General features: G+C 40.5%; 1 protein-coding gene across 1 annotated transcript in view; it reads left to right on the top strand.

The window, feature by feature from the left end:
• LOC311497907 (seizure protein 6 homolog) overlaps positions 1 to 18,533 on the top strand; it is an 82,071-nt gene that overhangs the window by 44,243 nt on the left and 19,295 nt on the right. The window contains exons 3-7 of the mRNA XM_084558285.1: positions 623 to 808; positions 3,111 to 3,279; positions 7,981 to 8,147; positions 13,532 to 13,726; positions 16,265 to 16,403. Coding sequence (XP_084414411.1) covers positions 623 to 808; positions 3,111 to 3,279; positions 7,981 to 8,147; positions 13,532 to 13,726; positions 16,265 to 16,403 — 856 coding nt within the window. The remainder of the gene's footprint in view (positions 1 to 622; positions 809 to 3,110; positions 3,280 to 7,980; positions 8,148 to 13,531; positions 13,727 to 16,264; positions 16,404 to 18,533) is intronic.

The raw sequence follows: 18,533 nt of genomic DNA, 5'->3' as shown, positions 1-18,533 counted from the left end.
AGAGTTAGAACAACAGAGCCTGACCTGACTCTGTTGTTGTTCTGATGGAATCAATTATGTGGTAATGTACACCAGCGTGCCAACAACATCCTGACTGCTCACAAATGAATGTTGATTATGTACGTAGCAACAGTACATGTCTGGTGTGTGTCAGGGAATGAGGGAACAGTCAGTTTTGGTAGTCAATATGTGTTATATTATGTGGGAGAAATGAGAAGGTGTAAAGATCTGAGAGACTTTGATGAGCATCCAGTGTGAAAATTGCTAAATTTCACTGAGAGACTATGCTAGTTTGATAAAAAATGAAGATAGAGTTTTTACTTATAAACATTTAGACATAAGAATAAGCGTATGAACTTCTTGTAACCAAGGCTTGGAAGGTATTTGCTCTTTGCTCAGTTCATCCAATAAACATATCCCGTCATAATCCTTCCCTTGATTAGTTATATCTAATGAGTGAGATCATTTTGTTCTTGGGGTTCATCGCAGGCTGTGCAGAAAGCTACTTTTTGTTTTTCAACCTTGTGAAACTGAAATTTCTCTACCTTCCAGCCTAATTCTTCCTCTTTCTGCCTATCTCTGCAACTATGTCGCTTTCATGTCTGTGTCTGTGTTTCCACAGCCTTCGTGTTGAGCTGCGTCTTCCCCCAGCGGCCCCTCTACGGCGATGTATCCGTGAGCAGTCTCCACTCCGGAGGGGAGGCTTTCTTCTCCTGCTTGACAGGCTACCAGCTGCACGGCCCTGGCGTGCTGACCTGCCGCAATGCCAGCACCCCCTACTGGAGTGGCAAGGAACCACGCTGCAAAGGTGAGGTCACCTCCAGCAGAAAACTAAGGCAGCTGAAATAATTTGAACATAGATCTGTTACTACTGGTGGTGCTAGTCCTATCGTCTTGTTATTTTAGTTCATTTAACGTAATAATTTTTGTGGTTCTGGATGATCTCATGGACAAGCCACATGTTTGCAATGTGCAAAATAAAGGACTAAAATTGAATACAATGTTCAAATATTAAATAAATTACTATCAACTGTTTTACTTAAACTATTATATACTGTTATTTAGTTATTAATTTCATGTTGACCAATATATTTATAAAAATATTTCTTCTTCTTCTTTTTCTTCTTATTTTCCTTCTTTGACTTCTGTCCTTCTTCTTTTCCTTCTTTCTACTTCTTTCCTTCTTCTTGTTCCTCTTCTTTCTTTTTCTTCTTCTTCTTCTTCTTTTTCCGTCTTCTACTTCTTTTCCTTCTTTTCCTTCCTCTTCTTGTTCTTCTTCTTTCCTTTTCTTCTTCTTTGTACTCTTCTACTTCTTTTCATTCCTCTTTCCTTTGTCGTCTTCTTCTTCTTCTTTTCCTTCTTCTACATCTTCTTTCCTATTTCTTCTTCTTCTTTCCCTCTGCTTTCTTCTTCTTTTCCTTCTTCTACTTCTTTTCTTTCTTTTCCTTCCTCCTCTTCTTCTTCTTTCCTTTTTCTTATTCTTCTTTTCCTTCTTCTTCTTCCTCTTCTACTTCTTTTCCTTGTTCTTTCCTCCGTCTTTTTCTTTTTCTTTTTCTTCTTCTTCTTTTCCTTTGTCTTCTTCTTCTTCCTTCCTTCTTATTATTATTACTACTATACTCAAGATAATATTACAGATATAGTAATGGACATGAAAAAACATATTTATAGACATAACAGAAATCCTAAAACCTTTCTTTACACAATTAGCATTAACAATATTTCTCTGCTCCTCTCCTATTTTGTGTTACATCTGAAACAACACTAGAGACGATTGATTGTTGGCTCTCTAAATGTTTATTTACATTCTCTGCCAGCTTTTCTCACTTTTCTTCAGCAATCATGGCCTCTTGGATTATATTCTCAGAGTTATCTATCTGACCTTCTGGGCAAATTTGCATATGACAGGCAAGCACAGAGACAGACAGACCTTGGCTCCCACAGGAGTGTGTGGATGATGAATATTTTTTTTTTTCCCCTTTTCCCGTCGCCGGTCCGATGAGGCCAGCCGATGAATAATAAGTGACCGTTTTACTCCTGACCACTATGATCGACTCTGATCCACACAGGGAATGTTTTCTGAAAGCAATTTCAGGGACTTTTGTGTGCCTGTGCATCTGTATCTCTGCCATCTTGATTGTGTGCGTGTGTGAAACCATAAAGCAGGTGTATGGAGGTGTGATTGCTAAAGGCTGGGCAGGATGCCACTGGGTTTACTCTTCCCGCTCTGCTTTAATTAAGCTTTGTCTGCTTGAGCAACCTTGACCCGATCAGCTGGGGAACAAACACGCTCGTGCGCACACACAAACGCAATAAACACACGCATGCAAACGCACACACACACCTCCACTGAGCTGCAGATGGATTTTTTTCTACATGTGATATTACATCTAATGGAGTTTCCCATAATGTTTTCTTTTTCACTTAATGTCTTGCTTTCCTCCTTGAAAGGTAAACAGATTATTATCTAGACACTTTCTGTTTGACCTTCTCCATGTTTGCTCTTCGGTTGAAAATCAAAGGAGATGAAGTGAGCTGATAAATCAGCGCTTTAAAATTTCTCTGACAATTGCAGTAATTATTTTGAAAAATCTAAAGCAGCATGTTTCCTCACGCTTAGAGATATTGATCCATGTCAGTAGTCCTAATTCTTGGAAGAAAGCACTTTCTCTGGAAATAGTCTTCTGAGGTTTTTTATTTTAATTTGCTGTTGATGCTATTTGCCTTTCTTGCTAAATACTAAAAAGGATTGGTCACTAGAACAGTGCTTGTGCTATAAAGACAACGTTTTTTGGCTTTACTGGAAAATAATAGTCATAGCAAACCATTATCAGACCATAAAATAGGATGATAACATTTACAGAAAAGTCACATGAATGAACGTAACTCATAATATCTATGATGAAATAAATCTTTAGAATACCCACTGGGATTTTAGCACTTTAGTTCACCAACAGCATCCCTGTCCCCTAATGCCTGCTTACTTTCTCTATATGGGATGCTCTTTTTTTTTGTTTGTTTGATTAAGATAATGTCTACTCTCAATGTGAAATGTCAAGTGCAGATTTATTTTACCATCACTTTCCCCTCCTCGTCTTCCTCCTCCTCCTCAGCTGCTTGCGGGGGTCTGATCAGGAATGTTACAGTCGGCCGGATTATCTCCCCCGGTTTTCCCAGCAACTACAGCAACAACCTGACCTGCCACTGGTTGCTGGAGGCCCCTGAGGAACAGAGGCTGCATGTCCACTTTGAGAAGGTGGCGTTGGCGGAGGACGACGATCGGTAAGCTTGTTTGTGAAGATGACTTGATGCAATCCACATGCAGTCATTAAATCTCTATAAAGCAGCGTATTAAACTGGCATTAAATGTTGTTTACTTTCTTTTTAAAGGCAATTATTTATTATACATCACCGTGTCTGACTAAGATGTCGCTCTTTACGGTTCGAAGTGATGCATTAGAGTGACATCAACAAGTTGTAAAGGTTTCCTTTGACATGCAGTCTGTCTGAAGTTTAATGAGTGGATTGCTATTTTGTTCATTTCTCTCAGTCTGCACACACATACTGTACGGTGTGCATGGGGTTCCTCCATCCTAACAGGGGTCTAACAATATCCTATTGACTTTACTGCACAGGTGACCATAGTTTATGCAATACGCAAATAAACATAGATGCTAGTATCTTGTTTATATCTATGAGAGTCATTTTTAATACTTAAATTCATAAATGTTTATTGAGCTTTAAAGTTCAATTATTAATGACTTGCTATCCTTAGCTTATCTATCTCACACAGCAAGTTTACATCTGGAAGCTACAAAGTTCATTCTGGTCTGCTGGCCATATTGAGTGGCACCACTGGAGCAAATCGGATTTAGCTGCCTTGGTCTCTAGGGTCACCAGTAGTGACATTAAGGCAAAAGTGGCAATAAGAGCCGGTCTTTTCCACTTTGAATTACCTGAGGCTTATTGTCTCCACTATCTCTTTTCTGTGTCAAACGTCTGCTAGAGCTGGAAGTTAAATGAACATGCTTGTAATTGATATTTAACGCTAACACTTGTGTCAGATAACCTAGCCAACATGACAACAATGTCTCTTGTTGCTCAAATCCACAGGGAATTACCTCTATCTCAACTCTGTCTTTTGGCTATATTTAACATAGATGTCGGATAAATTAATATTGCTATTTGGAGTTGGTGGAGACCAAAAGCGTAGCTAAAATATGTTTTGTGGGTGTGAGAAGTCTGGGTGAACGCTGGAGTCGCATTAATTAGGTGGACACCAAATGAATGATCACGTTGCTGTGTAATTGCTTGTCCTGTGAAGGGTCATTGGGCGAGAGGCGGGCTACACCCTGGACAGGTCGGCAGTCTATTGCAGGACTAACACAGAGAGACAGACAACCATTCACACTCACATGCACACCTATGGACAATTTAGAATTAACAATGGACCTAACAAGCATGTCTTTGGACAGTGGGAGGAAACCGGAGTACCCGGAGAGAACCCACGCAGACACAGGGAGAACATGCAAACTCAGAAAGGCCCAGCTGGCCTGGCTTACTGCAGTTGTAAAGTATAAAAAAAAAAATCAGTGGAAAACTGGAATATGGTTGCATTGCAGAGGTTTTGGGATGTATGTTTTACAGACAATGGCATAAAATGTGAAAAAAATCAAACGCTTTCTTTTTAGACATTAAAATGTCCTAAATTTTCTGACGAATGTAAGAAAACATGAGCTGCTTGTGCAACCCCCATCTTAGCCCTGTTAACTTTGATGCATTGCCTTCCTCCTCACTTGTGCACGGGCAATCACTTATGTTCAATCAACAGGCCCCTCGAGCTTCATACCTTCTGCTTCATCCCTGTAAGAACATTCGTCCCGAGGACTCCACAGGGAAACAACTGGCTGTCAATGCGGTGTATGGTGATGACAGCAGATTGTCATTTTACCAGCATGGGGCTCTCATTACAGAGGACAGAGAAAGAGAGCCACATGGGGGAAATTAGCTGAATAATCCATTTTGTCTTCCAGCCAATAGCTGCTCTGGGCTGCTCTAACACTCCTGCTGCAAATGTAGACCTCACAGATATAAAGAGACATCTGGACAGCTCTGAGGAAACGAAAAAAGCTCAGAGAAAGTGATGATGTGGAGAGGATGGAGACTTGGCAAGGGTGTGAAAGGTATTAGTGTAATGAGCTGAGGTCTGTTGGCTTCTCACAGCTCAGAGTTCCTTGTTAAACACCATCTGCTTTTGTTATTCATTCTATATACTGTATACCACTTTAGGGACCTTCGCATTGTGGGTCTCTAGGTTGATAACATAAACGTCAAAATCATCTATATGTGGATTACTGGCTCCAGTAGTAGTTGTTAACTTATTCGTATTTAAACAATATTCAGAGCCCAGTCATACATAGTAGGATACGAAGATTAACTTCAGCTAAATACACTAGTAAAGCACAGCCTACTGGCTAATCAGCTATCTTGGAAAATGGTGCCACCATTCCTAGAAGGCACCATGGTTATAGTCAAAGTGCCTCTTTAAAATCACATCACTTACCACCGTGTGTCCATTCTCGTCCATACCTTCAGTCACAGCATGGAGGAGATTACCTCTCAGGATCTTTGAGGCGCTCGATAGATTGCATGAACAGAAAAAAACACCACACTTCAGGAACGAGGAGTGGATCGCTGTTAGTGTTATTTCCTCCCACTACAGATGACCCAAGAAATGCAATGCAGCGGCAATACCCCTGTAAATCACCACACAATGGAATATCTTGTTCCAGGGAAACACTTTATACTTTATATATACAGTATGTGCAAAATACGTGTGCTGTATATTCATTTTGTATTCAAAGCACGAAATGTATTTCAACTCAACTGTGGAGGAAAAACAAGACTGTTCAGCTTGGATAAATAAATAATAAAAAATAAATAAATAAAAAATCACACAAGCGAGAACATTTTCTGTTCAGCTGAGTCAGTGTAAATAGAAATATAAAGAATAGATGTAAATATAGGTTTTATTCTGACACCAAGGCGCGTTGCTCTCTGTTGCACACTCCTCCTCCTACCCAAGAAGAATAATTTAAGTCAGATCCAGCGGAGATCAATGCAGATCTCCACGGAAACGATGAAGGAACAATGCCATAGGTGGAGGCTGCTGCTGGTTGGAGGTCTGTAACACAATGAACACTTTGACTGCTTAGATAGATCTCCATCTCCAATCCATCTAGAAACATTAGATGGGTCCCGACTGTCTGCAACAGAATTTCACATCCATATGAATTCTGAGTGGTTCTTCAGGGACCTGACACCTTCATATAGTGTGATTATTAGTTTATTCAAATTTTGGTTTTATTTCCATAGTTGTGGACTTCATTGCTTTCTCTATTAATAACGTATATGTATTCACTAGCCATGTATTCTCTGAAACACAATCAGACATTTACAGTTACTTGTCATTTATGTATTAGTTTCCTCTCTTGTTGAGCTTCAACGTAAGCCACAGTTGATACTATGACACCTGACAAAAGCACCACCATGCTTGCCGGTGTACAGTTTGAAGTATGTTGAAGTATGTATGAACAACTTGATCCGAAGACACTTTGGTAAGTCAGAAAGTGGAGTAAGAGAAAGGGTCAGGACTTGGATGATAGGACTTGTGATCATTTGTCTGCAGATCTGTAAAGCTATTAGTTATTTAAACTCAATGTCAGCCGCAACGGAAAGCCAGTGACAAGAAGCTGTCTGGCTGCAGCACTTTGGACAATTTGCAGGAGTTTCAGTGTGCTGCCCTGCCAGCTGGGTGTCACATGCGTCAAAACGAGGAACGGAGCTTCGGCTCAGAGTTGAATGGCATTCCCACTGAGATACCAGAGACCTTTCATGTTTGATGTTGTATGCTGTAATATGGAGTGGCATGACTGAATACTTTTGAACAGAGATGTTGTTGAGGAAATGTTGAGCTGGATCTTCAGGGGCTCGTTCTTAAAAACAGTGGCATTTCGTTCAGTTTGAGACATCATCACTGAGGCAAACTTACCAACATGCTGAGGCAGTTGTGATCTACTGTAGAAGTTCCCAACCCAGACTATTTACAGACTAGCATTGTACTGTTTACTCTATTTAAAATGTAATCAAGTCAACTGATTTGATTGTGTCAGTATTAACACAGGATCTTATTCGCATATAACTGTGGGCGGCTGTCACAGTGAGAAAGAGATCTAGATCTACAAGATCTTGGGGCAGCTGTGGGATAGTGGTTAGAGAAGCTGCTTTGGGATCAAAGGGTCACATGCACCCATCCCTTATTAACATATTTAACTGAATGATGCCTGGATGATGCGTATGACTATGTCACTGTTACTCTCCCATCACTGCATAAAGTCTGCCCGAACGATTTGATTGCCCTGGCAGATCTTTGCCAGAGCACAATCGTTTCCCAACAGAGCGGCTCCAGACCAATTTTCTGTGAAAAAACATTTTGTAGGTGTGGGATGTTCTGCTCATATCCAGGCTAATTCCTAATTACAGCTTGAACAAAATGACATGGTGTGCCCATCAAATCTGCAGGTGAATAGTTGTCAGATATTCCATGATGTTCACCACCAAGTCAATACGTTTTGTGATAGGCGGTTTGTGTAGAGCGGTTTTTAGAACTTTTTCCTTGAAAAAGAGCTGGCTGCCGTTGAAAACGAGGCTGATGGAAGAAGGATTTATTAGAAATCCAAAACAAGGAGAACAAAGAGGCAAAGCAGTTGTGTAGAGGTGCAGTTTGGTAATACATTTCTGTGGGTCTATCACTCTGAGCAACCCCTGCACGTTAGCTATGGTTATTTCATGAATGGGTAATATAATAAAATATTTATCAGTGTAGCTTTAATATAAAGTCAGATTTCAATTCCACAAAACTCCCAAAAAACGTTTTTATTTTTATTTTTTGCTCAAGCACTTTTTTTGTTCCCTGTCTTCCAGGTTGCTGATCAAGAATGGAAACAGCATAGATGCGGCGGTCCTGTATGATTCATACGAGGTGGAATATCTGCCTAATGAAGGTCTCCTCAGCACGTCCAGGCATCTCTTCATTGAGCTGATTACAGACGCTACAGGCACATCCACTGGCATTGCCATCAGGTACCAAGGTAAGCACCTGAACTGAAGATTACTGCAGCGCAGGACGTGGTTGGCATGGTGATTGCCATGCTTGTGTCATGTGGCCTCCAGTTCAACGTTACAGAGCGAAAAATAAATTGTGGTGAAAACATGACAACCATACCCACAAAGAAAGAATGTGCATGTTCCACCTGAACCTGCTTCTGGGGGAATAATTAGTTTAAATATATAATGACCGTCAGCAGAATATCGTGTGAAAGTTTATAGCAGAATGAATGGCCGGAGGTGCTGACTGCTGAATGGAGGCCAAAAGTTGCATTGATGATGGATTTCAGGCAATCATGACTGATCCTACCACCAAAAGAAGTGCTGTTTGAAAAGAGTAAAAAATGATTTTACATTACGAAAGTAACTCAAAGGGTGAATGTGTAGCACTGAGGAGTTGCTCTTTCATTAAAGGGGAACTACTGTTTTTTACAACCTGGACGTTATTTCTGGCATAAAATATGATCGTTTACTCACCCATATAACTTTTGTGTAATTTGTAGTCGTTAGGGAGATAATTAGATCAGTGTATATCCATATAGTGGGAGTGACTGGGGCACCGAAACGCATTATCTGCCGCGAAACTCGTTCATTTCACCAATATTTTGTTATTGTACGCTAGTGCTATTCCCCGTTGAGTCCTGCTAGTTTTTTGCAACATGGCTGAATATTTTTCCGATTCTGAGGTTGTGGACGAAACATAGCAGTAGCAAATTACAGGTAAACAAGCAAACCGTCGCGAGTGCGCACTGCGCTCAGAGATGACATCATCTGTAGGTCAATCTACAGACCCCGGATGATAATAACCGATAACTCCAGACTCAACGGGGAATAGCACTAGCGTACCATAACAAAATATTGGTGAAATGAACAAGTTTCGCGGCAGATAATGCGTTATGTAGAGGCTGCGTTTCGGTGCCCCAGTCACTCCCACTATATGGATATACGCTGATCTAATTATCTCCCGAAGGAATACGAATTACACAAACGTTATATGGGTGAGTAAACGATCGTATTTTATGCCAGAAATAAGGTCCAGGTTGTAAAAAAAGAGTAGTTCCCCTTTAAGTAGTGTAAGGTTGTCTGAAGTTGAACTTAAAAAAACTCATAACGTGCAAAGATGTATTCAAAATGTTTTTTGGTGATAACATTGTTGTAAAAGATTATGCAAACTTGTATTTATGCATGACACACATCACACTTAAAAAGTGTTAAGTTACTATAAATCTCTTTTAACCAAAGAATATGGAAACAAAGAAAAGGTACAATAATTAACAATCTTATAAGCAGCTCAATATCTAGCTGTAGAATTGATAGCTAGTGATGACTTGCAAATAAAATGTAATTTGTTAACAAGTGAAATAATTGACTTTAAAGAAAACACAATTCCTAAACAACGTGGTTTAATTAGTTTAAATGTTCAGCTCTTTTTACTTTTCCATTTTCTCATCTGAACTTTTTGGATGACTAAGAGACTGTAACAGTCCTTGAATTATCAGAAAACAAATGACTAAATAACTTTTTTTCCACTGGAAAATAAAGTTAATGCACAGCTTAAATTAGATTCACAACTATTGATGGGATGGCTTTTAAAGTATAATATAATGTGATGCCATAAGATTCTCGTTCTATTTAAATTTCAACATTGATCAATAACTTAATTTCACACTTGTTCAGTTTCTCGTAAATAAATGTCCTTCCTTCGCTTCCATAAAATAATCTCACCACACACGTCCAGTTAATCACTCAAACACATCTTGCGGTCGTCTTCCGTGCTACCGATACAGCCGTTATAATCATGGACATAACCAACATCCATCAGCCTCAGTAAACCATTACTTTTAATACAAATATACTAATTACACTTGAAAAATTATGTTTCAGGCCACACAGAGCTACTGGCACACACATCACAGGGTAGCTTGAGAGGAAAGAGGCCTAGCTGTGTCCTATTTATTTTTCAGGCTTGTTTGATTTTCATACCGATTGAACTGTGAAATACACAGAGCAGAACATTCTTTAAGGGATGATTCAGGCAAATGCAATTCCTTGTCACCAACAAATAGAAAACTAACAATTTCCTTCTAATGGTAGCAAACCCTTCTCTGTCTTCTAAAATTGCCTCCAGGTAGGCTACATTTTGAAAGAAAACTATGGCCCCCCCGATTTGTTTTTGTCAACATAGGAAGAGAATTGTTGACACTTCACTGCGAACACAAAATTCATGTGCACTTTATTCAACAAAGAAACCTATGAGTTAGGAGGCAGCCTTTTTACTGCACTCTCTGGTACTTTATTTAGTTGTGTTTCACCCAGTGTACCCACAACCTTCGGTCCATGAACCTTTTTTTTCTCCTCAGCTCAGTGTCTGCATGTCCACTGCAGTGTGAAGGCCGGCAAATGAAAAAGTGAAGGCTCTTTTTACAAATCACTCTTGGGCGAGACCCTCCCCAGTCTAGTATAATATAGAAGGCTGTATGACAACAACTATGCCACATAAAGCAAAGGACAGGCATCAGCACTGAACTGCAACAACAGTAAGCGTGGAGCCAATTCAAGCCATCTCCTGCTGTTGTTAATAATTTACTGCTTTTGTCATTGGACTTATTGAGCCAAAGTCGGAAAAGGGACGAGCAGTAGTTGCAAAGCAGATTTAAGATGCTTGAAGTGAGCAATTTGATTTTAAACGGCACCTACACTGCATTAGACTCATAAATAAAATATTGCAATCTCTCAACCTCTCAGAAATTTTCAGCGCCACAAATCCCACCCCCAAAGTTCCTGTACATTTGAAATGTGCTAGCCCCCAGTGGTTTTCTGGAGTGAAAAATTATTTCTCTGAACTTCATTTGTGCCTTGGTGATTTATGTCTCTGTTATGGAAATGCACTGAGTATCTCCAAAGATTTCTAACCCCTGGGAAAGGGTTCTGAAGTGAAAATATTAGATTTATTTGGCAGCAGACGAGGGGATAGAGCCCTGTGCCAGCAGACCAGGAACGGGAGATCATAGGCCCTGTTCAGACCTGGTAACATGTCTCCTGAATGATCCAGTTGCACATGGCGAGCTTCAAGTACAGGTGTGAACACAGCCAAGATGCAGTGTGAAAGTAAGTTATGTATTCCCAATGCGTATGAAAGCTTCCATGGCTCGAGTTTTCTTTCTGAGTTTTGTTCAATTCTCTAAAATAACTACTGTCAGGGTGGGGATGAATAAATAAGGAATTGCTTCATGTACGCTGTCAATGAGCGACAGGGATCAGTTTGGGAGTGTTGGCTCGAGATAAATGTGAAGACACACTTACTGAAAGCTGGGCACATGCTAATCGGATGTTAACACTGAGTCTGAACAGGGCCCAAGTGTCCAACAATGAAAAGCTGAAAAACACGTGTTCAACCAAGGACCCTGCAACAGTGCGGAGAGGCCTCACAAACTACCATCTTCACTGCTGGGTGAAAGACAACACTGACAACTGGAATGTCTTCTACTTTAGGGTTTGAGAGGGACAAAGATACACACCTCACCCCTTGTAGCCCAACAACAAGAGTTCTCCTTCTCCAAAAAATCGTATTCCACCCTGATGCTGAAGCTGCACTCAAGGGACAGAAGCCTGGTTAAAGTACTGGGCTCAGACTGTCTCTCATCCTTCTATCTAAAAATCATGTGCGACCAATTGGCTCCAATCTTTGCTCTAATCTTAAACGGATCCCTGGAGCTCTGTGAAGTCCTCCTCTTTCAAACACTCCACCAAATGTGGCAAATTTGCCTGCTTTGCATGCAAACACGTGTAATCTTCACTACGTCCTGCAACGCCCGGTGACCTGTCCTCTCTTATCAGCAGTACATAACTAGAGAAAGAACCTCGTAATTTTCTCCAAAGGGGTCAAGCCTAGACGGAGCTGAGGAGAGAAAAGTGGCCATCACTGTCCACTTTCCACTTTATGACTTTCTTTAAACCTTAATAATGAAGGTCACTTGTATTGTGACTTTTTTGTCATGTTTTCTCTCCACGGTCTCGCTTTTGTGGCCATTTAATGGAGTGCATTCCACCAGCAAATTGTAAAGCTGCTGCATAGTTGTTGCTTCTCTGATGCTTGGGAATAAAAAATATTAGGAACAGATGTTCTGCCAAAATATTAACTTGCAGCTTCTACCAGTGTAAGATAATACGTTAAAGTCCACGATGATGTATTTTAGAGAAAGTTTAAACAATACGGAATCAGGGATTCATCTCTTGACAAGTGGGAGATTATCACTGATCTTCTCTTATCTTCGGTTCCCACATTTGTCTCAGCACTCACAATCAGATAGGAGGCCCATCTCTGGTCTATGAGGACTTCTACTACTACTGAACAATCAGTGTAATCTGCTTAGTCCTCTGCTTCACTGCCGCAGATGGGATTAGGTCCAAAGAGAACAGCCATGCGTATTTCTAATGGACCTTATTACGGCCATTAACAGGGCGTAATGCCGTTTAGCTCATCTTTATCAAATTTGATGGTCTCTCCTTTATCTTGACTATTCCCACCACAGTGAACAGAGTGAACCTCATTTATGAGTACCCATTCAGCCATCGCTAACTGCAGTTCTGGTATCTTTTTTTGCATCCAATATGCATCTTCATCTTGAAGTTATATCTAAATGGTAACACACTGGGGATTGTGTTCCTCTACACAACAAAGAATATGTGATATTTGTTTCAATTGTGAGTCACAACCCAAAATATTTTTTCCCAAATTTATATTAATATTTGTTCAAAATGACAGGAAAAAAACAACACACTTAAAGACCAGCAGACTCAACAGACTCAGACCCTAAGGTACGTCTGGACCAGGAGTACAAGCCAACTGGGGGAGGCATTCTTGTCAAAATCATTGTCAGCATTTGATAAGCACATGTTATTCAAACATGTCATCTGTTTCAAAAAAGAAAGACAAGCTACATATCAAGAGTTACCTTGGTTTTAACGAAGGACACAACCAGACGTGGGCATTTGTGGCAAAAAATAAATATCACGCAGTGAAAACATGCATGCTTTTGAACATAAACTGGAGTATAGATTTGTGTATGTGTGTGTGATCTGGGGGGCTCACCTTTTCTTAGATACAAGGAGGGCTCCAAGGAAAAGGGATTTGGAAACCACTGTAGTTGACTAAACAACAACACTTCAATGCTACACAAAAAGCTCTCTCAGCTTTGACCTTTCATTGTTGCTCATTATTCGCAGTACTATACTGTATCTCTAATGTCTGTGCTAACGTAAATACAGCATGTCCATTTTAGAATTTTTTGAATGTTTTAAGTAAAGGTTTAGCAGTTTCCACCAGTGAGAACCTCTTTGCGCCATAACTTGCCCTTTCTCTCCACAGCCTTTGCAGCAGGCCACTGCTATGAACCCTTTGTGAAGTACGGTAACCTGACAAGCAGTGACAGCACATGGGCAGTGGGAGCTGTGGTGGAGTTCGCCTGTGACCCCGGCTATACTCTGGAACAGGGATCCATCACCATTGAATGCATGGACCCCAAGAATCCACAGTGGAATGAGACTGAGCCTGCCTGCAGAGGTATGTGCATCTGAGCTTTGCTTATTTCAATACAATTTAAGTTCAAATGTATTAATGTATTTCCAAATCATAATATTTGTCACCTCAGACAAAGTTAGGTCAAGACCACATAAAATTATAAAGAGAAACCCAGAAATTTCCTCTTCACAGTGAAGAGGAAAAAAGTCTCTTTTAAAAGAAATAAGCCTCAGACAGAACCAGCCTCAGGGCCATCTGCCTCAACTGGTTGGGGTGAGAGGAGAAGGAGGAGAGAAAAAATGAGCAGTGAGAGACAACCATCGATAAAGACTGGCCAGGTTGGCGGGGCCAGTCACTGCAGATCAGAAAAACAAAGGTGCCTGCAGAAAGTTATAGAAAGAGGGAGGACCAAGAGGAAAAAACGAATGACCCAATCACATTAATTTATATTATGTTTTAACCACTCTTACATTATACATTACATGTCTGGTTTTAGACAGTTAGTGTTGAGCCGTCCAGGAAGCATATTCAGGTTGCATCAAGCATGGGATATGAGACACATATGGCTATGAGTAGGTTTTAGTCAACTTCATGTCTATGTCCGTGGTTTGAGGTTGGTTTTGCATGTCATAGAGGTTGACTTTTGTCAATCTGCACCTGACTTCACATCTTTGTGGTTGTTTGCATCTCTTTGGGCCCATTTTCTGTCTCTCTGTAAACAGTATTGTAAAACCAGTTGTACTTTAACCATAAATAAATCAAAATGGAATTAAAATGAAAGCTAAAGTAACAAACACTTTGGTGAGCAAGACACTGTAAAAGAAAACGCCAAAGAATAATATTATCTATAATGTATAGGTTATACAGCCTATCCAAAGAGCCAAGAAACACTCATATTCCTATTGTGTCTGTACAAAAAGAAACCCTCCTATTAAAAAAAGATGGTATTGTGAGTGTATTCAAATGAACCAAGGGGCTTCCAAGCTATTTCACAAGTGGTGTGGGCTAACACTTCTACCATAGTGTAGTATTAGCCTTACAGCGTAAATTCTGTTATGTACATCGATCAGCCACAACATTAACACCACCGACAGGAGAAGTAAATAACATTGATCATCTTGTGACAATACAATGTTCTGCTGGGAAACGTTTGACCTGGCATTCATGTGGATGTTGCTTGTACCACCCACCTAGACCAGACCAGGCACCCCCACCCCATAGCAGTGACGCTCCTTGATGGCAGCAGCCATCCCCAGCAGGATGCAGCCTCACACAGGCACACACACAAAAACGGTTTAGGAACAACTCAAAAAACATGAAGAACAGCACAAGGTGTTGACCTGGCCTCCAAATTCACTAGATCCCAAAAGGATCAAGTATCTGTGGGATGCACTGGAACAAGCCTGATCCACAGAGGCCCTTCCCCTCAACATAGGATCACATAACAACATTCTGTATCCAGACAAAACAGGACACCCTCAGAAGGCCAATGTCCATTCTCTGATAAGTCAGAACTGTTTTGGAGGCACAAGGGAGACCTGCACAATATTAGGAAGGGGGTCATAATGTTATTCATTCAATCTTTATTCATTCAATCTTTATTTATTCTCGGAGGTTCATTGAGGGTAGTCCTCATTTTCAGTGAAGCCGAGATTACACAGTAACAATGGGATAACAATAGATATAGTATAATAATTGTGGAAAATAAAACAAAATAAAACAAATAATAAGATAACCTACATAACATTATAAAGGAGGAAGGAAGGGAAAAATAAAGATACAGTAGATATTAATAGTAAAATAATAAAATAATAATAATAATAATAATAATAATGAAATAACATTTACATAAAACAGGTACAATTTGACATAGGAAGGTTTGTGATTACAGATCTGAATTGATTATAGGAAAGTAGAGAGTTCATTTTTATGTTACATTGGAGATTATTCCAGGAAGTAGGGGCACCACAACAAAAGGCCGACTTTCCCAACTCAGTGTGGATACGAGGAACCTTGAGCATCAAACAGTCATTTGATCTGGTCTGATAGGGACCAGAATTCCAAACAAGCATGTTTGAAATATAACCTGGTAATTTTCCAATAATACCTTTGTAAATAAACAGGTACCAATGATTAAGTCTCCTCTCAGACAAAGATGACCAACCCACCTTACCATAGAGGTAATGCCTGATCGGTGTACACAGTGTAGTATTAGCCTTACAGCAAAAACTGGCTACATACTTAACAATATTGAAGTGTTAGCAACACATTCTTACAGCAAGGATTCACAGAGGCAGACTGCTCGCACAAAGTCACGGCCGCGCTGAATAACATTGCCATCTTTCTCTGCCTACACAAACCAATCACAAAAATTACCTTGGACTCCAGTGTATGTTTAATTTCAGGTCATCATTTGAGCGGCGCTCTGCATTCAGCAAAACAAGCTATCAAATACAAGCTGTTTTGATATCTAAGGAGTTTAAAGAACCGTCTCAATGACTGCATGTGTGCTGGTTTAATGAAATGTTCTCTGAGCATACACTGAATGTGTGTGTGTGTGTGTGTGTGTGTGTGTTCCAGCTGTGTGCAGTGGCGAGATCACAGACTCAGCCGGAGTGGTGCTCTCTCCTAACTGGCCTGAAGCCTATGATAAAGGCCAGGACTGTATCTGGGGAATCCACGTCGAGGAGGACAAGAGAATCATGCTGGACATTCAAGTGTATGTATACCGCGGTCTGATCCGCCTCCTCGCCCGTATTTTTTTTCTCTTTTCCCTTTGAAACCACATTACTACAGACCCTTTTCTTGTCCCCTTTGAATCTAATCATCATGAAATCCGCTTCATCTCCTGTGCTGATGCACGCACCAGTCCCCAGCTTCAAACGCGCCCACTGCAGCAGCCTGAAGATTACAAAGAGCTAACTCACCATGACTGGTAAAACACATTAAAAACACTACAAGCTGCTAATGAAAGAGTGCTCGGCTTGTGAATGAGATGCGTAAGTGCCACACAGACAAAGGTTAATTAAGTGCAGCCGAGAAAACTAATTATATCAGGGAGGAATTATTTGCAAGCCCTCAACCACTACCACCGCCGTTGCTCTCACTCCAACCCCCCGCCCTCACCCCACTCCCATAATGGCTGGTAGTACAGGGTGCAAGTGTACAGCACGGCAGTGTGTGTGTTTCCTGTGATTGTGGTGCCCAGGTGAAGAGACATAACAACACATCCCGCCGTGTCAGAGCCCGATAAGTCAGTCAACTGTAGAAAATCATTTGCCGTTTGCAAGGAAATTAAGGAGGGCTCATTTGCATAGGTTGCATCTTATGCTCCGTTTTTCTCTCTCTTTGTCTCTCTCTCGCCGAACCGCACCTGTGCTCGTGTTGTACTTTGAGAAGCGCTGATTAATAGCTTCCTCTGGTTTTTTGAAAGGGAGTCTGCCAACATGAGTAATCGTTGCTGTTTTTGAGCAGAGCAGGTGATGTCAGTTAACGTGAAGGTACCCACACAGGATAAATACTTAAATATAATTCCAAATTAAAGAGAAGAACATCTTCACAACCCTGTCTTAATTTGCTATTGGTCCTTATTATGGAGATCCAACTTTTAAGAAGTGGACAGTCACAGCCCCCTGCAGGTTCCTGCTTTGTGTGAGCTCATACCGACGCACAAATGAGGTATGCATCACATCTGTCTGCAGTGTGATGGTGAGAGGCACAGCTGAAATCAGCAGGTTCCCAGGAGGCAAGATTTGTAATCTGCGTGTTAGCAGTGTTTCTTAATCACAGACCCCTACTCTAAATTAACACAAATAATTAATTCATGTAATATTTTTTAATGTTATTTTGTTGACACCATTTGTTTCGTTTAGCTCCGTTTGTTGGAAGAGGTTCAGAATATTTAAGTTTAATTTTCATTTTGCAGCAGTAAAGCAGTGTTTATGTTGCAATTGTAGGTCTCTCCAATATTCTCCGTTATGACAAAAATGTTCTCTGTACAGATTTTAAGATTCATATCCATTGTACTAAAAGCACCATTTGCCAGGAATTTCTAGAACTGGTTTGTACTTTTATTGTTTTGCTCAGCGTGTTCTTTGTCCTGCACACAACAAAGCACACGCAGCCGACCCCCCACGGACCACTGGACTACTCAGAAACTACACAGATAAAGGTGTATTCGTGCAAGATGGACTAATTCCCAAAAACATAAGGCTCATCAGATACTTATGAAAGAGGCGGTCAGTATTTGCTGTTATTTTAATGTTCTCTGGAAGAGACCTGGACAATAGATCAAAAATGTTTGCAAGCAGCTTGGTTTACAAGGGGACTACGCTGCTGTGAGCATTAACACTTCTGTGGTAGCCGGTGCATTTGCGGCAGCGTCAGTCTGTGATTATTGGTAGCCGCTATGGTGGTGTCCACGTCTCCATGTTGAATTTCTTTGCGTATCTCGGTTCTAGCTGACTAGACCCAAGCAGCTCATGTTAGAGTTGGACGTGAGCAATTTTCTGTGCTTTTCTGATGAGGTGTGTTGCTTAAGTATACTAATTTCAGCAGCAGAAATTCTCAAACTACTGATGAGCTTTCACTTCTGTCTTAATTGCAAACTAAATGAAAACCCATACAGTCCTTTACTATGAAAGTATTCCTTTTTTGAAATATCTTCAAAGTGGCTCAGTATATACCAGTGTATACTCAAACACTCAAACAACCGGCCGATTGGCCATTCAGTTAATTCACTGGAGTAATATTAACATTTGCTCATACTTGTGAGACTATATTTGCAAGTCACTTCTGACACCTGCCACTTTATTTGGATAACCATAAACCTTAGATCAATTTCCATCAG

The sequence above is a fragment of the Chelon labrosus genome (genome assembly GCF_963514085.1).
Source record: "Chelon labrosus genome assembly, chromosome: 13".
NCBI lineage: Eukaryota > Metazoa > Chordata > Actinopteri > Mugiliformes > Mugilidae > Chelon > Chelon labrosus.
This window is presented reverse-complemented; position numbering and strand designations above follow the sequence as displayed.